Here is a 25117-nt window from a genome sequence, read left to right on the forward strand (position 1 = left end):
CCTCAGGGCAGATTGTTAAGAAGCAGGGTATAAACCCTAAATTATACCTAGGTTTCACCTGCCATTTACAAAATGTGTAAACTCCTCAGGCACTTATAACAGCCAACCCATGGAGTCACAGAGAGTCTGCTTGGGTACTCCGATCTCTCTTGTCACCTAGCCAAGGTAGCCTTTTTGATAGATGGTCCCTTACACCAAAAATTGCAACAATATTCAGGTTATTCTTGGTCCCAATGACCAGTCATTTACCCCAGGTCAATTGCACTTTAAATCTCACACCAAAGAAAAAGTTTGTAGCCAATCCTATATTAAACTATCTAAAGATTTATTAACTAGGAAAAGGAAATAAGAGAGTTATTTACAGGATTAAAGCTGGTAAACATACACGCATAAATAAGTTAGTCTTAAGTTTCAAAAGGTAATAGAAGCTTCTATAATAAGCAAGCTGGATATATCCCTTACAGCTAACCCAGGCTAAACATTGGGGATCTCTTGCGTATGCCTATAAAACCTTGCCCTCAAGAGTCCAGCAGTGTAGAAATGCAGTTTCTCCTTGTTAGGGATCTTTTATTCCTTCCCCCATTCTCTGAGCTGTCAGCTCATCTAATGGGAGGAATTCACTTTCATATCTTGTCTTCATGGGGTGGGAGAGAGCAATCAACAAAGTCTTTTGTCCTCTATGATGATCCACAATTCAGTTTATTTTTGAAGATATAATTCAGTTGTAAACCAAATTAAGTGTATCCACACAAGAGTTTGTTAAATTGCTATAAGCCAGTTATAAATCAAATTAAGTGTGTCCATACAGGAGTTTGTTCTGGTTTGGCTAAATAGATTCTTAAAATAACGTTAGTGAAACCAGTGTGAGATTTGTATATAGACAAGGTGTAAGAAGAGGAAAAGAAAAGTAGGTGTTGACAGCAACTATAAAATGATGCTATTTGATTCCACATTCCTCAGTATAGTTTGTTTATTCATGTTAAATAAAATAAAGACCAAAATGTAGATCCATAGAATACCTCTAAATAATACATTATATATCCTATGTCTTCCAAATAGCTCCATGTCTCCTGGGCTTTGTATGTTGTCAAGTGTACTCTCAGAGCTTAATGATGTCTTAATAATAGTACAAACTGAAGAAATTGGTTTCAAAAGACGATGAAATCCAGCCAAGCAATATAGCAGCTAAACTACATAGAAAAGGAAGATCACTAAGAGTATTGTGTTCAGTTGTGTCTAGCACTAATGATGAAGTGAACGTGTTCTAAAGTAGAGATGGGTCTGAATCAAAACAACAGATCCAGTCACCTTCAAAGTGTGAGTTAGTTGAGCTCTGAATCAGGACTTTGTGGCTGTGCCCTGCTTTTTCTTGATAATATGCCATACCAAACCCCTGAATCCAAACATTCTTGAATTTAGAGTAAGTCTTGATACTGACTTGAAGTTTGAGACCATGGCTCATCTCTAATAAATATTAAGTCAGGTTTTGAAATTTAGAACTCTAATAATAATAATTAATAATAATTAATTAAAAGTATCATAGTAAAAAGTCTGAAAGATAGTCAGCAGTTTTTAAAAATTGACATTATAGTCAGAATCAGATTAATAATTTGAATGTTCACATTTCAATGCAAAAAAAAAAGTCTTCATGACATTAATGCAAACAAAATGTTGGAAAATGTATGGAAGTATTTTTACCAATTTCATGTAGCCCTAATAACCAGAAATGAACCAAATATGTTTGCCACTGCCAGGAACAGCTTATGTTAGACTCTATTCCTTATGGTGTGGGGAGGAAAATCATTCCATTGTCTTTATCCTCAAATCTGGAACAAAATTTCTAATATTGTTTCTCGGAACAAATATATATATATATAATTTTCTTCTGCCAACAAATAATAATATTCTCACAGTGCACTCACTTTGTGCCCCCAGTCTACAGTGAGAGTAACAATCAGTCCCATTCTTTGACTTGAACAGTCACAAAGGAATATTTTTCAAAAGACCTTGTAGAGGTTATCAGGTTGGGAAAATACCTAAAAATATATGAGAAGCTTGAAGGGACTACCTGTCTCTGAAAATTTGCTTCCACTATGTCAGGAAATCAATCTAGAGTGCTGTTTCAATTAAATTTTGTTACAGAGCTCATAGATCATAAGGTAATAAATCTCCCAACTAAATATTTTAGGTGATGTTAAATCAAAATTGAACTGCATTTTAACTACACCAAGAGATCTAATCAAAGCATTATTTTGGCATTGGTGTGGCCAAGAGAGAAAGCATTAGAGTGATTTAAAAGGAAGGAAAGCAAAATAAGAAGATTTAAAAGGCTTGAGGGGTCTTTGTAAAAATTAGGTTTTCTCAGAAGTGGGCTCGAAGGATTATGAATTATTCAGGTTTGATTAATGATTGGCTGAGGTCAACTAACAGGGAGTAACTTACCGTCTGTTATCCTTTAAGAAATAATGTAGCTTTGCTATGATTATGCATCTTTGGTAAAAAGTTTTACAACTTTGCTTTTCAAGGCCAAACATTTAATTTCTCTCTGCATATTCTGGTTTTATTTAGTTTCTTTCTGCCTCTCTTACTTTGCATTTTCTTTGTTTCTTACATGTCTGTTATTTATTTTACTCCTAGTGCTTTATGGCTCTGTCATGCTTTCAGTTGTTAAGCTAAGTTCTGCATTGTTTTCATTGGGGAGTTTTTCTTACTAAAAATAAATGGCATAGTATGTTCCATAATGACTGTATAATTGCCTTCAGAATTATCAGAAAAGCATAGGAATTATAGCAAAATACATAAACATGTGAGTGAGTATACACCAGTACCTTATCTTTCCAAAGCATCTTAAGTCCCCCTTCTGTCTTGTGTTATAATTTCATAAAGTGTGTTGAATCTTAACATGCTTATGGTCAGCAATATAGAAACATAGTTTTGGAAAATCATGTTTAATGTAATAAAAATGATATGTAATTCAAATTGTATTTTCATTAGCTGAATGTGGAGGCCGTTTTAAAGGAGAATCATCAGGAAGAATCTTATCTCCTGGCTATCCTTTTCCCTATGACAATAATCTGCGTTGTATGTGGATGATTGAAGTAGATCCAGGAAATATTGTCAGGTACTGTAATTGAAGCAAATATGGGCTTATGTTTGAGATAGAGAACGATTCACTCCCCAAAATGTGGATCCAAGTCTATATGTCTAACAAAAGTCTGATCCATTATTTTGGTTTAAGCCCATCTCAAATCTGAGTGTCATTACTTTTGTGAATGAGGGTTTGTAGGGTTAAGTAGTAAAATTATTTAATCAGTTAAAATAGTATGATTAGTTTTAGAACCAGCAGCTGTTAAAACACACAAACCCATGTATCTACACACATATACACAGAGCATATGGCTCGAAAGCCATTGGACACAGCCAGAATAAGACAAAGTGAAAAAAGAAAAGCGTCGAAAGCAGAAGGTGGCAGCTCAGTAATTAATTTTAAGTCAAGCATCTGATCACAGATTATCATTAGATGCTTGACTGAAACAACATATGTATTTCCCAAAGAATTATATGGGTACATTTTAATTTATGTTGATCAGATTTTGACATATATAGCATAATGTTATTTTAACATGACTAAGAAAAGAATACCTGAAATGTCCTTTAAAAAAAACCAAAACATCTCATTTGGATTAGAGGTTGAAACACTCTAGTCAGGCACTCTTTGGTCTGGCATGATTTCATTTTATGTTTTTTAAGCTTTATCTACTTATTTCCTTGTGCCAATACAGTAAAATTGTGTAACAACACTAACCCTTTGTTACAAAGAGAGACGGTAAGCCTTGGCTGGCAGCATTGCAAGTGTTGTTCCGTTTATTCACCTCGGTGAGATAAAAATAAAAAGAAACCTGCTCTCTGCAATATTGACCTCCCGGGGTTCGGCAAATTCTCTGGTTCAGCACCGGTCAGTTCCCAAGGGTGCCGGACTAGAGAGGTTCAACCTGTATTTGAATAGCCCAACCCATACTGTATTGTAAGTAAACTCAAATATAATTAGATACAAAGAAAAATTCAAACCATTATCAAAATACTTTGTAGATTTAATGTATGTTCACATCTTTACTTTTATGGTTCATAGTATCAAAAGTAATATGGAGAAATATTTGTGTAAAATCAGATTTATTTGCTATATTGATTTTAATTTTATAATTAGAGATGTTTCTGAAAAAAAATAACAGAACTGACAGAAATATCATGGTGCTTTACAGCCTCCAGTTTCTTGCTTTTGATACCGAAGCATCACATGATATACTACGAGTTTGGGATGGGCCACCAGAAAATGAGATGCTACTCAAGGAAATTAGTGGATCTCTTATTCCAGAAGGCATTCACAGCACACTGAACATAGTGACTATCCAATTTGACACAGACTTTTATATCAGCAAATCTGGGTTTGCCATCCAGTTTTCAAGTAAGTTAATATTTTTTAAATAGAAACGTATATAGTGCTCCTTGAGTCAATTGTGGTCATGTTCTTCCTCTCATTGAAGTCAATGACATAATTTCCATCGGCTTCAACAGAAGTAGAATAAGCCCCCAGTTTGTAGTAAGTATTATAAAGCTGTATTTTTGTCATGTTTTTGACAGAAAGTGTTGTTTCCATGGTTTAAAAAAATCCATGACTTTTGCTATGTTGGCAGGGGTTCAAAGGTAGCTGAGAGACAGCAAGAATGCTCATAATTAGGGCCAGTGGCTTGCAACAGAGGAGGTGGAGGTGATTCCACCCTTCTCTGATCCATGGAAGAAGGAACGGGAGCTAGCATAACTGCTTTCAGAAAGATCTGTGCAGAGATCCTGCTGCCTTTGGATTGGCTGAGGTGCTGAAGAAAGAGCAATGTTTCTCTCCTGCTTGCCTTCTTGCACTGCTTCATCTACTGGATTTAACAATCAGGCAATGTGATTGTGGTTTTAAACTGTTACTCCAATGTTACTACTTTTTTTAATGGTTAAACCAAAGAAATAATGTAACTTTGGTTTGGGTTTTTTCCTAATTTTTCCAAGCAATTGTTTTCCAAATCTTTACTGTGACAAACTATTAGTTATGAGACCTAATCTACTTACTAAGACAAGACTACCAGACTTCAAAGAAAGTCTAAGAATACTAAGTCTGATAATTATTGGAGGACTGGATCCAGTAGTATCATTTACTTCAGCAGCGTTGGCACTCCTTAACTATGCTTAACTTAGGCTCTGTATATTTGATAATAATCCCACTCACTTTGTTGTAAGAATATTCATCGATATGTATATGCATGTACATACACACTAATATCTTGGAGTAGCTGAGTAGCTGGTGGGTGAGGTGAATATGATGTGTGTGACTGACAGAGGTTGGGTGGAAGAGGCTTCTGTGGTGGGAAGTTCCTGTCACTGCTCAGTCTCATGCTCTTTCTACAGCCATGTGGCTCCCCACACAATATCCTGATTATCCTTCTCCCCCACACAAATGAACCTGGTTCTCCCACAGCCCACAACATATTGCCTACACTGTTTAACTCACACAGCCCTGCTCCACCATGCTCCCATACACACCCATAGGCAGCCTTCCTTCTCAATCCTTAATCACACTTTCTTAGTTGGTGTTTGGGGTAATATGTTGTGCAGGAGCATGGGGAGAAAATGGTGTGCTTGGTCATTTAGCTAGTCAATGGAGGAGCATATGGCTAAAGAGAGAGGGAGCATGAGGCTGAGCACAGAGAATGGGGGAATTGGGCCCGTGTGTGGAGTCAGGTGGGGTAAATGTGCTTGAGCTGGGAGACAGGTAGCGGCAAAGTATTGCAGAGAGGATCTCCCCTCTGACTCTGTCAGATACTCTATCAGAGTGGAGCTTCACACTGATGAACTAGAGGAGTTCATATGAACAGAGATTCACCCAGATTCACTTCTCTGTACTCCCACCATAAATGCTCTTAGTGCTGTGAGGCGTCCATGAAATGTTATGACTTCAACACTCAACTTCTCCTCCAGCCCAAGGCTCTTGCATACCGCTGTTCCTCTCTGCACACAATCCTCTTAGTGAGAGGGACACCAAAAATAGATGAGGCTCACATCATATATTCCTTAAATTGTCCAACTTTAATTAATTTTAATTCACAGACTCATCAACGAATTGCAAATTTTAAGAAAATCCAGTGTTCTCTCTCAGACTATATATTGTACAATTGGGGTAGATACTCGGTATTCTCAATTCAAAATGAAGATTAAATTCCTGCTTTTAGTTAAAATAAATAAAAAAGAGTGAGTGAGAAAGGGAGATAATTTCAGGTTCTAATGTACTTTCTTTCATTGTCTAATGCTTCTTGAATAAAACAGATGATGACAGCATAGTTTCTCTTAGGGTATAATTAACAAAGAAAAAATATGAGCTTTTACGCTACTTTTGCTATTTCTTGAAATGCAGATTTTGAGTATCCAATAGGATTATTAACATATTTTAGCTTGCTAGTCATTTTAATCAGTGGCAATGTAAATTGTATGTTTAATTATGCACATGATACTGAGTGTTGTTTTAGTTAAATTAAATGTTTATTATTAGAACAGGATGCTCACACTTTCACTGTCAGTTGTGTACAGCTCTGTATTCTGTGATGTAGCTGTAAAAGAGGTTGATCAATCAACTGCACGTGCATAACTCAATGACTCCAATGGATGCAACTGATGAGATAGCCAGAGCAAAATTATAGCCTACACTGAACTAGAATAGAATTTGATTCCATTTATAGATTGTGCAATAGATATGAACAGAGAGATTTAGAAAATAGTTAATAATAAAAAGGGTGTAATGCCACAATGGTCTTCAAAGTAAAGGAGAGAAGGAGGTATACTGCATTATACATATAGTATACAGAGAAATTAAACAATACTTATCATTCTTTTATCTCCTATACTATACGCAGAGCTGGTAGCACCATCTGATATTAAGGTTATCTCGCACTTCCCACTCTAAGACCTTGTTTTTAGTTGTTTATAATTTTGCCAAACTTGAACAGTTTTGGCTGAAATTTTACATGGAAGTGTCTGCATTAGGCTGAATTTTGTATCATCTATCTATCTATCTATCTATCTATCTATCTATCTATCTATCTATCTCTCTCTCTCTCTCTCTCTCAGCCAAAACTGTTCAGCCATTTCCAAGAACTAGGATAGGGGAAAATAAAGTATTTTGTCCATGTTAAAAATAAAATCTTTAGATTTTTCTTTGCTATGTTCTGGTGTTCCCAAGCTTTGGAGCAGGGACTTGAAATTTGGCAGGGAGTTGCCCTTGTGTCAGGAATATGCCTTTTTCTATCCTTGTGAAAATCCACAGAAATTTATCCAAGTTATAAGCCTTTGAAAAGTTCAATAGAGACTTCTTAGATATTAGCAGCTAAAGTCCTCCAAGATTCTGTGCTCACTGTGCACGCTCAGGTTTCAGAGTAGCAGCCGTGTTAGTCTGTATTCGCAAAAAGAAAAGGAGTACTTGTGGCACCTTAGAGACTAACCAATTTATTTGAGCATAAGGTTTCATGAGCTACAGCTCACTTCATCGGATGCATGCGATTCATCCGATGAAGTGAGCTGTAGCTCATGAAAGCTTATGTGCACGCTCAAACCTCTAACAGCTACTAGCACTGACTAGACTGTGCATGGGCCGTTCCTGCAAAGCAGATGAGCATGCTCCAGCCAAGGGCTATACAGATGAAGCCAAACTTTTCCTGCAATGGCTGCTCCAAGTTCCTCTGGGCCATGGTGGGGCTGGGCACTGGAACTGAAAGCAGGGAGTCTGTCTCTCCAGTGTTCTCAATGGCTTCCTACTGGCACCCAGGTAGTATGGAGGAGGAAGCAAGCTGAGTCCAGTGCAGAGAAGCCAAAAGCTGGACCGGGGCAGGGGAAAAGGAATAGATTAGGACAAAGAATCTGGTGAGATGGACTGGAAGGAAAAGAAACTGGGACTAGGATTTGAGGGGGAAGTCTGGGAGTAGTGAGGGAGACAAGGACTGGTTAGTCAAGGGGACTGGGGCTGGGGGAATCCAGTGAAGGAATTGGCATTGGGGGACTGGGACCCAGTTGCCTGGGGGGCACTAAAATCAGATGAGGGGCTGGGGCCAGGGGAGACTGAGACTAGGCACTAGTGGAGGGAGCAGGGGTGAGAGGGAGGAGAGATAGATTTGACATGGAGCTGGCATGGGGATGGAGAATTGGGACTGACTGGGCAGGGTAGAGAACAAGGGAAGGGATTGAGGATGGCAGACTGTGAGAAACCTTAATTCAGCCCCTTTGTACATAAACATTACATTTGTCTTTAATTACACAATCACATAATCTTTTTCTCCCATGGGATCCTTACCTTATTCACTTCACATGATAAACCCATTTTGGGGGATGAATGAAGATTATGTAATGTAGGAGCCTGTTGTCTGTAGGACCCCTATCTCATTTGTTGTAGAAGGTGGAAGATGTGTAGTAAATGAAGCAGGTGATTTCAGGAAGAGAAGAAAGGTCCTCATGGTTAGGAAGCTGAATGCTGCCCTGGAGAACTGGATTCTATCCCTGTCTCTATCACAGAATTTCTGTGTGATGCTAAGACAGTCACTTAAACCAGATTTTTGGAGGTGGTCATTGATTGCATGTTCCTTATTTTCTGGGTGCTCAGCTTGAAACCCTGGGCTTGATTTGCAGAATTGATGAGCATGCACATCTGCAGCTGAAGTCAATGGGAGCTGAGCTTGCATATATAAAGTGCTATATAGTGCTAAGTACTCTGAAGCAATACAATTCTAAGTGTCTCAGAGTCGGCCCCAAAAGTAATGGGTGCTTTTGAACTTAATCTCTCTGTGTCTCATCTGCCCATCTGTGAAATGGGAATAATACCACCCCTAACTTCACATTTTGAAGAAGCTAAATTAATTAATGTCTGTGAAGCATTTAAGTACTGTATTGATGAGTGCCATAGAAAAGCCCATGACAAAATTAATAATTCTATCTTCAGTGCAGAGTTTGAAGATCCTGCAGTAAAGAAAGCTTGGGGCTACACTTTGAACAATAAGGAGAAAACAAAATATTGAATAGCTGCTCATTAAATGAGCACCATTTAGTCTGTTCACTGAAAGACGCATGGGTACGTGAGGAAAAAAAGAGCATGATGATGATGTAATTAAAGACTGAATCATAATGCATATGCACAAGGAGGCCAGGATAAATTTGCACAGGCTACCTTAATTCTGGCATTTTCTAACTTTTGGGTACTTGACTTCGCAATCGTAACAGTGCACTTTTAACATAGGTTATTTGTTTGGGTGTAATGTGTGTAAATGGCCCATTGTCTTCAGTGGGAGCAGGATCAGACCAGGAGTCTGTAAATGGTACCCTTTCTGTGCTCCATTCTGCTCCCATTGAAAACTGAGGATTTTACCTTTGTCTTTAATGGGAAAAACATCTATGTCTCTGTGAGTTTAATCTTTTGAGGGCCAGGCTATTTTTATAATAAGATAAATCAAGTCCAGACTGTCATTACTGTAAGACCGGAAATCCTGACTCAGTAACTTGTATCTACTTTTCGTAGTTTGAGGCTAGACGTGACTTGTTTCAAGCAGATGGATGTACTGCAGAAACCATCAAACATAATATGCATGCTTTGTTATGCTTATTTAACCTCAAACTAATAATAATTATCTAAGGAAAGTGTGAACAGAGATTTCAAGACTCTTGAAGACTGAAAGATTTACTCAGATATGCATTTTCTTTCCTTTTCTTAGAGAAAACTTTACTTCCTCTGTTCCCATTCTGTTTATTTTATATAATATCTCTTAAGTTTCCACAAATAATTCTCCTACAAATAATTTTAATTACTCTCATAAAACCCAAGTAAATGTGGCTTTGACATATTCAGTTGTCACTGCAGGGGCCTGGGCAAATACTGTATCAGTTACTGTTCCAATTCAAATCAAGGATAAACTTAATATTGGTAAAGTTATCCTAAAAGACCATATCATGACATTCAAATGATGACTCTAACACACACACACACACACACACACACAAACATTTTACCTTAAGTAATTAACAAAAATACAACCATTAATTATTTTGTGGAATACTTCTAAAGCATGCCGCAGACATTTACACACAATCACTGTTACTGTAGCAGTTCTAGATTAGTATTATGTTGCATTGCTGGGAAGGGAGAAAGAATGGGAGGTCATCCTGTTTTTGTATTGTTCCATTTGCCATGGTGTCTGAGGACAATAGAAGCACAGGCCAGACCAGAGGCAATTGCTGTGGGGGTGGAAAAGAAGACAAGGGAGATGAGATGTGCTGGCATAGTAGCATTTCCTGTGAGGAAGCTTGAGAATTATAAATGCCTACTGTCCTGATTTCTAGATTCCAGGCACATTTTCAACAAAATTTTGGAGTGGGGTTTTTGTTCTACATGTTTCTTTAGAGAGTGTTCTGTGTTACTGCTTCATGTATGATATACAGTTAAGCAACCACATCCCCGCAGTGCTAAATTGCTTCTCAGGTTGACATTGGTATCCTTATTAAATCATCTTTTTTTCCAGTCAGTATCTGGACTCCTGAACTAGAGGGGGCAAAATGAGTTTGAGCCTTTGAAACTCACAATCTCTTCACATTTTACAAATCTAATGTAGTCAAAGAACAAAAATGCCTAAATGTCTTAATTTTAAGGGTGATGGACATGACTTTGCCATGGGTCTGAAGTCTTCTTTTAAGCCTAGGGTGGCCTCTGAATTTTCCAATGCCTTATGTGCACAAGACTTTGCACCTCATACCTGGGGAGTGCAAGTTGTAGGTATGGCATCCTGCTTTAGGCCCAGGGTGACCTCTTCATTTTCTAAAACCTTATGGGCACCTTCAATAACAGAACTTCTGGAATCTCTTCATTTTAAACTAAATAACTTTCAAATTTCCATGGACTCATTTGAGACCAAGTGAAATAAAACTGAGGGGATGAAACTGCAAGGAGTGTCCACTGAAACGTAAATAACAAATAGTGAAAAAAAAAGTGTAAGAAAAGCAGCTGAAAACTCTGTGTGTGCAGGCACTTCAGGAAAATGAGTGTGTTTGAAAAGTAAACAGTGCTACTGCAACATTAGGATTTTGGGACATCCTATCTAAGACAGAGGGTCAGAATCCATGATGTAATTAAAAACCTGATGCCAAAGGTCCCAAGCCATGAATCTGAGGATGACACTATTTACTGAGAATGGTTTTACAATGATGTATTCAAATGTAGCACACAATCATGAAGAGATTGTCCATATCACATTTTCCTTGTCATCTGGCTGAGACAGGTTACTTTGGGACTCATTCAGATCTTGAATATCCCAAATGAAAATCAGGAATACTCCCTTCAGGCCATAAGAGTCTGCATGAAGCACAAATCGGGCCCTGCAAACAAATGAAATAAAAAGAGAAAGGAACAAATATCTGTTTTGACTCAGACATGCACTATATAATCCAGGTCCAGACAGATGAATTAAAATTAATCAAAAAGCTTTTCTTCAGTTGACATTGCCTTCATTGCAACTAAAAAGTAATTTATGGTAGAGAGAGATATGGTTTTCAAAGTGAAGGCATCACTCAAGGAGTTGGAAGATGGCCTTTCTAAGATTTCTTTTAAAAAAGTTTGCTTTCCTGACTTCCAGAACATAATTTCAATCTGTCTATAATATATTGTTTTATTACTGGGCTGGCGGCTTGATTCAAAGCCCACTAAATTTTACTAGAGTCTTTCTATAGACTTCAGTGGACTTTGGATCAGACACTCTAATTATGATTAATATGATAGCAGTTAATTGTGGTATAAAGATATTCCTTTCCCCTCTCCTCCCCAGACCTCAAATACCCAAATTAAATAACCAAACAACTAAAGATGAATCGACTAACTTCAGCTGATTGTGAGTCTAAAATGGCACAGTTACAGTTACTATGTTGTACTTTTTTGTTTGTGTAATATTGTTTGAGTTGTTTATAATTAATGTTTAAAATATATTGAAACAAGACATTGTACCCATATCCATGTAATTGTATATCCTATGTGATAAACTCAGGACAAACAGCTGCAAGGGGGAGGGGTAGAAAACAGTCCAGAAGGTTAAAAGACCCTCCTCCCTATCAACTGAGGAGGGGTGATTACAGGTCAATCAGGTTCAGCTGAGAAGGGGTTACCTGAGGTCAGTTAGGATCAGCTGATTCCAACTAAGGGCTCCCTGAGGCCTTTTTAAACCCTCCCCTGTTGGGAGAAGAGGAGGTGGAGGAGAAGAAGGAAGGAAGGAAGGAAGGACGGACGGACGGACGGACGGACGGACGGACGGACTGACTGACTGACTGACTCAAGCTGGCAGTAGCAGCAAGTGAGCAAGCTTCTCCAGGAGGGGAGGCTGCATTCCCTCCCATAAAGGAGAAAAATAGGCCCAAAACACTGGCTGAGAGAAGGATGGACTACCCCATGCAGCCAAGAGGGACTGTTTTACCCCAAGCCTGTTTCACCAAGGCAAAAAAAAAAACAGCTGAGGATGATGAGACCAAGAAGGTACCTTGCCATACCTGACAATACGAGTTGTATTTTAACCCCTGCAATAAAAACCAAGTTAAAATACATATTGTATTCCTATATGAAAATATCTTAAGTATATTTTATTACAACCCATATCTGACTTTTAAGAGAGATACTGAAGAGCTAAAATATAAGCTATTGTAATCTCCTACCAATACATGGTTTTCAAACGATGTTGTAAATAGTAGACAACCTTTAATAGATTCCCAGGCTTAGCACTGTATCCCTGTCTGGTCACTGATTTATGACCGCATCTGTCTCCCAGATTTTCTGCTTCTCCACTTTGCTTGGACAACCCCCTGTTCCCACACAGTTCCATTTGGGAAGGTTTCCTGAGATGAAACTTCTGCAATTTTGTGCTCTATTTCTCCAATGGCCGAGACTTCTCGTGCTGCTGTCCTTAATCTTCAGTGGATTTCAGAATGGATTTCTGAGATTCAGCTTTTTTCTGTACTAGTGGATTGTTTTGTTTATGATTTTACAGCGTTGTTGGTACAGGTGTCACTCCTTAATGTATAGTTACTCTTTTACCCCTCTTAAACAGAAACGATAAGACTTTTTTCCTGTTGTTTATGCTGTAAGAGACAATTTTTCTCACCTCTATTTTTTCAGGGCCTGATCTGATGATTTCAATAGGCTTTAAATTAGGCCATTAATTTAATTAGGCAATTTAATTGAATTAAATTAATTAATTAATAATGTGATGTGCAGCTTTCAGAGACTTGAGAGAAATTTCCTGTCAGAAATATTCATTAATGTACAGACTTCTGAGTTTTAGGACTATGTTTTTTGTTTTGTTAAGAGCTCCAGGACCATTGAAAGACTTAAACATATGAAGCTGTTCTGTGGATTTATTTCTTCCATCACTCGCTGCCCATCTCTCTCTTTCAAGCTAGCAATCATTTCTAAGGCTAAAGCTAGTTACATTGGTGCCCATGAAAAGCTTTCAATTCCTGTCACAGGTTAGTGATTGGTACTAGTAGCAGCAGTAATTGTTAGCTCTTTCTCACTCTTAAATTAGTAGTATATGGGATGTGTTTTCTCTGTACAGGTAGATATTGTGAATTAATGTTTACACATAAAACACCCTGTTGGTGCCTTGTAGCCAAAGGTACTTTAGGCTATAGTATTCCTATCTGAGAACAACTAACAATTGACAGAAAAATAAAATGGTTTCCTTGGTCCTCTCTGCAGAAGCTGTCAATTTTTGCGTAGTTATTTTAATTTTAATTAAAATGAACCCTGAGCCACAAACTCTGTCCTGACTTAAACCATATGCAACCCCGTTGGGACAAACTGCTCCCATTTATACCACTGTAAAGCCCAAGTAAATCTCTTGATCTTAGTGGAGTTACTCGAGATTTACAAATGTACAACTGAGAGTAAATTTTAACTTAGTCATGAACATGTCATCATAAATCAGGGAAGCATTTGATTCTAATTAGTAATGTATTGTCCCTCAAAATAATGTTTAAAGTCCAAATTTGAATTTCACATTTGTAAAACACATCTTCTTGAATCCTGATAAATCTGCTAACATTCTTTCTTTTCAAGCTATGTGGAAACATGTACCACACAGCTGAGATAACAAATCTGGCTGTTAATAATGAAGTGATGAATCAATGGGGCTTTCTTCACCTACTAATGGAAATCACCCCAGAACCTTATAGTTTTCTATAAAACAAAACAAAACTGAAAGTGAAAAAAAAAATCTGTTCTCTGACCCAAATGCAGAACTGTAGTGAATGAAAATACTCTTATGCTGTATTTCTAACAGAGTTCTCTGTATCTTTCTTATTAATCCTTTCTCATTTGTTAATCATTTCTGTTTCATTAAATTATTTAAAGCTGACATCTGATCTAAATGGTGCACAGTCAAAATGTTGCCATACGAATAAATTGGTATGAGTCAGTGGCTTTGAAATGTTGGCAGCTAAAATATTTTGAAGATTTAGATTATAGCATGTATTTTATTTTTCATTATGCAATAGCCAGTAAAAATAGATTCAGAGATATATGGGTTAAACTATTCTGGGTGCCACTTCCTCTTCTAGTTGCTGAATGAGACAGGGGTCTGTCTATGGATACTTTTATGACCCCATTCACCATAGTATTTGAATATCTAAAGTGGTGGTGGGAGCTGGCCAGCCGTAGTAGCATTCAGGTAATAAAATAAGTTGTTTGCGTGCCCCTACTGTACATAAGGGGGATCTTGATCGTCTGGCTGAGGAGCAGCCCCCATTAGGGAGGAAAGCTGCATGAGGCCTGGGCATGCTGCTCTCTGTCCTCCACCTGCAAAGAAGCTTTTTCCCCAGCTGACTAACATGCGAGTTCTTCTTTCTTTGGCATATTGTAAATTTGTATTTGCTTCCCTTATTATATTGATTAGTCTACAATCTATTCTGCTGCAGTTATGAGAACAGCCTGCTACAGAAAAGTCACAGCATGTTAATGAACTTCTCAGTTAAGGTTGCTGGAAGTTGACTTGGTGCACGCTCTAAGTCTTTCTGTAGGAATAGAGTCTCCTCTGGATTATACAGAGGAAATATGGAGAGCAGATTGAGAGCTACAGAAAGTTAGGAAACAATAGTTTCTTTTTTCAGGCCTTGCTACTGACTCACTGTTTGTCCTTGGGCAAATCAGTTTACTGTTTTGTGCCTCAATTTCCCCTTTTGTAAAATGCTTTGAGATCTGCAGATGAAAAGTGTTATATACAGTTTATTATGTACTGAGTCAAATTACCATGCCCAGGAGCTAAAAATAAGCAGAGGGTCTTCTGATCATCTTTTAAATAGTTGAGTTCAAAGGGGTCTCACATCTTAAAGATCAACCTTGGCTCAAACTGCTTATATATTTTTTGGTCATAAATTATTATGTACTATATAGTTGAGGTTTCTGGCATGTTCCCGAAGCTCCCACTGGCCAGGAACGGTGAACCAGGGCCACTGGGAGCTGCATGGGGCTGTGCCTGCAGATGGTCAATGTCTGCAAAATGTCTTGTGGCCCACAATCAGATTACCTTGAGGGGCTGCTTGCGGCCCATGGGCCACAGGTTGCCCACCACTCATCTGGACACTGTTGTGGGACTCAAAGACATGTGGGCTTAATTCTACCATATACTTCCTGTCTGATCTTTGGCAAGTAATTCAAGCTAAGTCTACCTTGCAATTAAATACCCACGACTGGCCTGTGTCAGCTGACTCGGTCTTGCAGAGCTCACACTATGGGGCTGTGTAATTGCAGTGTAGACGTTCAGGCTTGGGTTGGAAACCAGGCTCTATGACTCTCCCCCTTCATGTGGTCCCTGAGTCTGTCTCCAGCTTGAGCCTGAATGTCTACACCACAGTTAAACAGCCCCATCGGCCAAGCCCCATGAGGCTGAGTCAGCTGACATGGGACAGGTGTGGGTGTTTCTTTGCAGTTAGACATACCGTCAGGCTTTGTGTCTTTCAGTTCCCCATCAGTAAGTTGGGGACAATAATTTCCTATCTCACAATATTTAGCTATCTTGCTAAATACTTGGAAGGTCTGTATATCTGAGGTAATGGGAGCCCGGTAGGTAAATAGAGAAATGTAGGATAGATTAGAGAGAATCATATTGACTGAGGCCAGTGCAGTTTCAATGCTGTATCATTCCATTCCAATTCTAAAACCAGAATGACATGAGTCAATAAAATCTGAGGGCTTCAGATATATAATTAGCATTGTCTCACTACAACCTTCTCAATAATCTCTTCCAAAGAAGGAAGATTAGTAACTGGGTGATAATGGGCATGATTCTCAATGTCTAGGGAATATTTCTTGAGCTAAGAGCACCTTTTTTTTTCTTTCAGAGAATTTGGTTATTTGCCATCAGATTTGTCTCTCTGTGTGTGTATCTATATCTATGTAACACCAACCCACACAGGGGCATGGGCAATGGGTGTCAAACCTGGGACCTCTTGAGCTAAATGCACAAGCCTTGACTGCCAGAGCTGAAACACACATCTCTCTTAGCTAAGGCTGTAGCAGGTCCATCAATCTCTAGCTGGCATAGCCACCACTAGAGGGGGACAGAGTGTCACTCCAAGCAAGCAGGGCTTACATACATCCAAAGAGGGGATAGAGCTGGTATAAAATGACTGAAAATATTGTGGTCAATCATAACTGGAAGGAAAAAATGGTGTAAGTGGAAATGAAGACATTATAGACACCAATTTCTCTAAAAGGAAAAAGTGCTATGTTGAAATAAAATAGGTTCCAAACCTGTTTGGTGGCACTTTTTTGCTGTATGGCAACCCATACTGTCCTATTTCCCAGACCTAGTAGTGGAAGTGATCTGCCTGGCTGAGCCTAGTATCTGAAATCATATGTCCATTAATTAATTTGGGACTGGTTTTCAAGCACAGTTTTGAAGCTGTGGGCAAATGTTAAGGAATAAAAAGCATTCAGTAGTGCATAGTTGTATTTAGAGAGAGAGAGATGTAATTATGAGCCGTACTGAAAAAGAAAAAGCTCTGAAAATTACCCAATAAGACTTGATAAGGGCTGTGCTGTATTTTTTGCTTGTAAAATCCATTCTGTTCAAAGCCATCTATAGGAAATTTGTAAATAAAAAATAATGTAGTATAATGTATTAACCTCATGCCTGTTATCCATTTTTTTCTTTCTTAAAAGATACAAACTACGACTGTTAATAATAATAATAATTAATAATAATTAATATATAATTTCTCAGCTTGGAGCCAGGACAGTGTCAAGGAATTTGTAAGCCCAATAAGCAGAAGTTTATGTAAACTGCTAGTTCTAAAAATTACATGGGCTCTAAAACTTGGGAAACACAGAAAACACACACACACACATTGCAATCGGAATTAAGTTCATGATTTTTGTTGATACTGCTCCCAAATCTGTATTGGATCAACAGAAGCTACAGGAGTTAAAAGTAGTTAGAATGTATTTTAATCAGTAATTCAGCAGATATGTCAAGTGCAGTCTGACAGCAGAGTGGCCATTTTGCACCATTACTCTTCAGAGAAGAGCTGCTCCTAAAAGTTGGATTTGGGATGGTCATTGTGAGATTTGAAGTCAATACTTAAGTAAAGGTGTTAGCTCAAGTTTGAGACAGCTTGAATTTTTTAAACAACTGTCTGGATTTTTTTTAAACAACTGTCTGAACTGCCCTTGGTTCAGGACAATATGAGTTTGAAATACAGTACCCTGACTTATGGAAAGACTTAAATAACGTGCATAGGGTTTGGAAATACACATTGGGCTTAGACAGGTTAAGAATAAACTTGTTTGGGAAATGTCTTTTTGTCTGAGATGCTCTGGCTTCTAGATTGCTTGGAATTTGAGAAGCTTGGAGTTTGAATACAATAGGGTTGTGTCCTGAAAATGCATTCCATAAAGTTAAACCAAACAAAGCCACAAACCGCTCCCCTTCCCCTGCCAAAGAAAAACAACCCAAAACACTTTGGCACGTATTCAATGGTGTTATTCCTGATTTATACCAGTATAAAAGAGGAGAATCGGGCCCTTTAAATTATAGTACAGTTGCCATGCATTCAAAAAACTCAATTTATAAATCACTGTTGACTGCAAGTAATCTTGATACATTTTACAAATTAACTCTATCAGTGGTTACATTATTACACCTACATTGCTATGTTCAAAAAATAGCTTTATTGTATATAAATGGAGCTGTCATCTCCTGGAAGTAACAGTGAAATAACAAATTGTCATGGCTTTTGAATCGTCAGGAACCTTTGAACCCCCTGAGGATGTTATTTCCTTTCTGAGATAGAAATGATTGACATAGACACAGAATATCAACTTTATTTACAAGAATGTACACCGGTACGTGATTATTAGAGGACTCCATGACAATGTATTTTATACCATGCCTCATGGAGTAATAGATTCATAAATTTCAAAGCCAGAAAGGATCATTGTGATTATCTGGTTTGACCTCCTGTATACAACAGGTTTAAGGAAGTACTTCAAATAATGGAGTCAGCCTGTGGAACTTGTTGTCAGGGGATATTGTGAAGGCCAAAAGTATAACTGGGGAAAAAAAAGAATTAGATAAGTTCATGGACCATAGGTCCCTCAATGGCTATTAGCCAAGATGATCAGGGATGCAGCCTCATGTTCTGGGTGTCCCTAAACTTCTGACTGCTAGAAGCTGGGACTGGACAATAGAGGATGAATTGCTCAGTAAATTGTGCTGTTCTATTCACTCCTCTGAAGCATCTAGCACCAGCCACTGTCAGAAGCCAAATACTGAGCTAGATGGACGATTGGTCTGACCCAATATGGCCAGTCTTAAGTTCTTAGAACATGGGCCAGAGAACTTACCCAAAATAATTTCTTTTGAATTAAAAAAATAAAATCCAATCTTGATTTTAAAATTGCCAGGAATGGCGAATCCACCATGACTCTTGGTAACTTGTTCCAATAATTAATTATCCTCATGGTTAAACTTTTAATGCTTTATTTCCAGACTGAATTTGTCTAGCTTCAACTTCCAGCCTTTGCATCTCGTTATACCTTTGTTTGCTAGACTGAAGAACCCATTATGAAATATTTGTTCCCCATGTACTTACAGACTGTGATCAAGTGACCCCTTAACCTTCTCTTTGTTAAGCTAAATAGATTGAGCTCCATGAGTCTATCCCTATAAAGCATGTTTTCTAAACCTTTAATTACTCTTGTGGCTCTTCTCTGAACCTTCTCCAATTTATCAACATCTTTCTTGTATTGTGGACACCAGAACTGGACACAGTATTCCAGGAGGTGGTCACACCAGTGCCAAATTCAGAGGCAGAATAACCCTCTCTATTGCTAATCAAGATTCCCCTGTTTATGTATCCAAGGATCTCATTAGCCCTTTTGGCTACAGTGTTGCACTGGGAGCTCCCGTTCAACTGATTATTCAACACAACCCCCACATATTTTCCAAGAGTCACTGCTTCCCAGTATAGAGCTCCCCCCCCCAATCTTGTAAGTATGCCCTACATTCTTTGTTCCTAGATGTATGTATTTACATACCACTAAAACATACAGTGTTCACTTGTGCCCAAGCACTCCAGATCGCTCTGTATCTATCACCTGGCCTCTTCCTTATTTAACACTCCCCAGTCTTTGTGCCCCTTGCAGACTTTATCAGTGATAATTTATGTTCTCTTCCAGGTTATTGATTAAAAAAAATAAAGATCATAGGGCCATGAACCAATCCCTGAGAGATCTCAATAGAAACACACTCGCTTGATGATGATTCCCCATTGAGAAATACATTTTGAGACCTCTCAGTCAGTCCATTTTTAATCAATTTAATGTTTGTCATGTTAATTTTGTATCATTCTTGTGGGTTTTTTCTAAGCAAAATGTCACGTGAGACCAAGTCAAATGCCTTACAGAAGTCTTATATTAACACTGTTACCTCTATTAACTAAATTGTAATCTCATCAAAAATGTGTATTAAGTTAGTGTGACAGGATCTAACTTCCATAAACTTACGCTGATTGTTACTGATCCTTTATTAATGGAGTCCTGTATCAGCTGCTCCATTTTCTTGCCTGGGACCAGTGTCAGACTGCCAGGCCTATAATTAACTCGGTAATTCCTGTCAGTTTCAGGGTAGTTGCACCTGTATTCCCCCCTCCGTAGTCTCTTGAGGACACCCACTTAAGGTTTCTGGCTCCGAGCTCTCACCTCTCTTGGGCAAAGACCTATTCCTCTCTCCTTCCTGACCAGGATTTTAAGGATGCACAGCTTCCTGCCATACATGGTGATCTTTCCAACAAGCCAGTCTAGCTAAATGCTAGCTCCCGTGTTTTGCTCTCTGTGAGTGCTATGAAGAGTGTATTGCCAGCCATTACAGGATACAAGATTGCTTTTTTTCTAAGCAAGCATCTTTATTCTAAAGATAAAAGCATTATAGAGAAAACAGGTTTAAAAAAAAATGAAAGTTCCTATACTCAAGCTAAAAGCTTACCAGAGATCACCCATCACTGTTATGGGGCTGTAGGTGGCCAATGTCTTTTCAACCCTTCTGCATTTAATGAGGCCCTTGGACAGATGGAATGGATTGTCTGTTTGCTGGATCAGAAAGAAGGTCCCGAGTCAGTTTAAACCCAGCTTTTTTTTATATCAAGCAATCTTTCTTTGTATGTTGTTTTTTGGGAAAAAAAATAGTTTGAGCCAATATATGCAACCATCCCCAGTAATTGCTATTTCTGTGGAAGTAACCTTTGTGATTCACCTTAGTTGTCCACTGCTGGTTTTAGTTCTTGATGGAGCTCTGGCAACTCTTTCATAGAGTTGCACAATCCCTGGCCCACAGTGTTAAATAATTCATTCATACACTTAACATAATATGGTTCCCAAAAATATTGCATAAAGTTGCAACATCTGTGACAATCCCATTTACCCTTTTTAGCTTTCTTCCACTCTCTTGGTATTTCCCCAGTGTTACAAGACTTACTTAAAATCAACATTAATGGTTTAGTAAGCTAATTGGCCAGCTCCTTTAAAACTCTTGAATGTTAATTATCTGGTGATGTGCTAATTTAAAAATGGCTAACTTTAGTGGCTCCTGTTTAACAACCTCGTAAGTTACTACTGAAATGTAAAGAGTATCGTCATCATTATGAGAAGAGTAAATCGTGTTTTTTCCCCAAATTCAGAACAGCAATATTTATTGAACACTTTTTCCTTTTCTGCTTTGTTGTTGTTATTATTAATTATTATTATTATTATTTATTGATGATGTTACCATTTCCATCTAGGAACTGGGCCAGTACTTTTCTTAGGATTGTTTTTGTTTTTAATATATGGGGGGGGGGAACCTCCTACTTATTTTCCTTAATTCTTCTGGTAATAGATTTTTTTTCTTGTGTCCCTTTGCTTCCTTTATTAGTTTTCTACAATCCCTAGCTTCTAAATTAAATTAATTTCTAAGCGGCGCATAGAACGTTAGCAGACAATATGGTGTTCAAACCCAGTCTAGCTAGCCTCAAACACTTAGATTTCCTTGGTTGTTGCCATTGAGCAGGGCTATTGCTCATTCCCCGGTCTAAATCTCACACAAGTCCACCATTGGTTTAGAGTCATTGGCCTGAAAATGATCAATCTCTTTAAATATTTAAACTGGTGTAATGCCATTGAGTGACTTCAGTGGTGTTATTCCTGATCTACATTGGTGTCTCCTGGCTGGGGTGACCGTGGTGTAAAAGTTGCCTGACCCCTCTGAATCCCCACCGCAGACACATGCACATACCAAACACACACATGAGCACACCGCACACGTGAACGAACACACACACACACACAGAGTGCGTGCATGCATATGTAACCCACACACGACCTGGGTGTGGTGCTCTGTCCCATCTAGTGGCACCGAGACCTCTTAGAGAGTAATGAGTCTGCTCTACAGCCTTAGCTAAGGGACATGTGGCTTTTAGCTCATGCAGTAGAGGCTCATGCACTAAGCTCCAAAGGTCCCAGGTTCAATGACACCTGCTGACAACACACAAATATTCACTCTATTAATACTTCCCTTGAGCTGTGTGGATCTGTGATAGCTATTAAACTGAGCATTGGATCAGAGTCCTTTTCCCATATGAAATATAGCTTGCAGCAATATATGTATGTTTCATATACTTCATGAACTTCACCACAAAGTTCAATAGCTGTGATCAGTAGGGGTCCTTTTGTTGCACCACAAATTAATTACTGCCAAGATAAGAATATAATGCAGATTGTCCTTACACACAATTTTTAATTGAGCATGTCACAAGGAGCTTTACAGTCTATCAACAAGCTTATGATAAGCTGTGGTAGCCAGCTCCATTCACTTCATAGAAATACTTCTTTCAAGACTGCATTGCAGGTGTAATAGCAAGGTTGTAAGGGACTTTATCTTTGCTAGAATTTGTGCTTACTCCACAAATTTTCATAGGGAAAGATGATTGAGAGAATTGAACAGCTAATAGAAAGGGATTCTTCAATACAGCCAGAAGGTACTTAAGACTGTTGACGAGAGAGTGGTGGAAGGAAGAAAGGAAATAAAAAAGGCATAAAAATGAGACAAAAGAGAGAATAAGGAGTAGAAAGCAAGACAAAAATCCAATAAAAAAGACACCTCACAAAGATGATAAATGCATTTCAGAAAAAAATACAAACCGTATTAATAATGAGCGAGTGTCAGACACAGAAAACTAGACTAGGAGTTATACAAAGCAGCTGTTGGGAAACTTGTGGGACTAGTGGTATCCGAATAACCCCCATTCTCAAGTGATGCGTAGATTGCATGAGGATGCATAGTATAGAGCTTTTGCCCACTCCTGTCTCCTGCATGTGCAGTGTTAGATTGGTTTTGTTTTCTGTTTTTTGGTCGGTTGTGGGTTTTTTTTGGTATTTTTTTTTGTTTGTTTGTTCGTTTTTTGGGGGGGGGGGGGTTGGTTTTTTTTGCATTTGGCCCTATGTAAAGCATGTTTCTGCATTCTAGAATACTTATCCTGGGTATTTTATTTTACTAGGAATCTGACCACTTCCTTTTCCCCTTCAAAGCAAACATATGAGAGAAATGACTAGTTACAAACCATCTCTTACTATGCTGAAAATTATATTTATTGAATTTTAATAGCTGAATGATGAAAGTTGGTATTGACACGTCAACAGACAAAGAAACTATGAGTATTAGAAATGCAATAAGAGAACTATTAATTTCACCGTGTAGAAGAAACACAAGAGCCTTTGAAATTAACAGCAATATATTAAGAAAGAAAAACTTATGAAGATAATATATTCTTTTAGCTAGGTTTTAACCCTCAGTTATTCTTACAGCAGAAAATGGAATCTGGGAGGAAGTAAAAATAATACATATTACAAGATTACAAATGGAAGTTTTCATACAAAATATTTGTATATACCAGTAGAGATTGCATTCCATTTGAGTGTATTTTAAGAATACATTACTTCATATATAGAACAACATATAAGACTACCTTTTCAAATCAGTGTTCCAAATAATGCTGGCTAAAAAATGGGAGGAAAAACATTAGCATGCTCTTTTTTTTTTTTTACTTTTAATAGAAATATTCTTATCAGTTCTCTTCACAGTTTGTTTCTATGTACAGTGGTATGATCTTAAAAGAGCCCACTGGTTTGAGAGAGGTTCCCTATGCTTTTAAATGGAGAAAATTGGTAGAACTGGTGGTATCTCCCAAACCTAATACATATTTTTAATACAGATACAAATAAGAAACTCAAAAGCATCAGAAGCATGGCAGATCTGTGTAGGTAAAACCAGTGCAGTACCCATACACCATCTTCCCCACAAATCTATCAACCACCTATTGTTATGTAGCTGTATCCTTGAAAAGCTATTACTGACGAATAGGGAATAAAACTTCGAAAGTATTGTGTGACAAGCTGTCTTAATTATACAACTCTTCTAGTAATTCATAGGTTTTCAGACTGCTTACAGTAAATAATAATAATAATAAAAAAAATTACTCAAAGGGACCAGCTCTTCTTGTCATAAGACTAAAGAGTCTTTGCTTGTTAAAGTACAGAAATTGCATTCCAACATATGTAGCAATGCAAAAAAAAAAGTAGATTATATCAATACTGTATAGTAAATTATTTTTTCTTCAAAATTTAAACTACAAAGTATTAATTTATATCAGTCTTGGACTCTGTATCTGATTCTTGAAGTGAGACCGGTTCAGTGTCCTCTCCTTTTTTCTGGGTTGCTCTTCTAAATACTTAAAAATAAGCAGAACTCTAACGGGGATATGAAACTATAGATCTGACCCAGTTTTATTTACAGTGTCTCTTAGATGAAAGTTTTTCCATCTTTTTTTAAGTAAAAGAGGTGTGCAGTTTGGATAAATGCAGAGTTTGATGGTGTGGAAAAAGAATTCATTTGAAATTTTGCTTTAAAAAACATGTTATAGAATAAAGAAGTAACAGCCGTGTTAGTCTGTATTCGCAAAAAGAAAAGGAGTACTTGTGGCACCTTAGAGACTGCTCAAATAAATTGGTTATAAGCTTTCGTGAGCTACAGCTCACTTCATCGGATGCATATTGTGGAAAGTACAGAAGACGTTTTTATACACACAAACCATGAAAAAATGGGTGATTATCACTACAAAAGGTTTTCTCTCCCCCCACCCCACTCTCCTGCTGGTAATAGCTTATGTAAAGTGATCACTCTCCTTACAATGTGTATGATGATCAAGGTGGGCCATTTCCAGCACAAATCCAGGGTTTAACAAGAACATCTGGGGGGGGGGTACGAAAAAACAAGGGGAAATAGGTTATCTTGCATGATGACTTAGCCACTTCCAGTCTCTATTCAAGCCTAAGTTAATTGTATCCAATTTGCAAATGAATTCCAATTCAGCAGTCTCTCGCTGGAGTCTGGATTTGAAGTTTTTCTGTTGTAATATCGCAACGTTCATGTCTGTAATCGCGTGACCAGAGAGATTGAAGTGTTCTCCGACTGGTTTATGAATATTA

General features: G+C 37.9%; 1 protein-coding gene across 1 annotated transcript in view; it reads left to right on the forward strand.

Moving 5' to 3' along the window:
* Positions 1–25117, forward strand: part of CSMD3 (CUB and Sushi multiple domains 3) — a 1169988-nt gene that overhangs the window by 787305 nt on the left and 357566 nt on the right. Inside the window, exons 26-27 of the mRNA XM_074943928.1 lie at positions 2995–3121; positions 4260–4462. Of these exons, the coding sequence (XP_074800029.1) occupies positions 2995–3121; positions 4260–4462 (330 nt within the window). The remainder of the gene's footprint in view (positions 1–2994; positions 3122–4259; positions 4463–25117) is intronic.

This window comes from Natator depressus, chromosome 2 (assembly GCF_965152275.1).
Source record: "Natator depressus isolate rNatDep1 chromosome 2, rNatDep2.hap1, whole genome shotgun sequence".
NCBI classification, from domain to species: Eukaryota; Metazoa; Chordata; order Testudines; family Cheloniidae; genus Natator; species Natator depressus.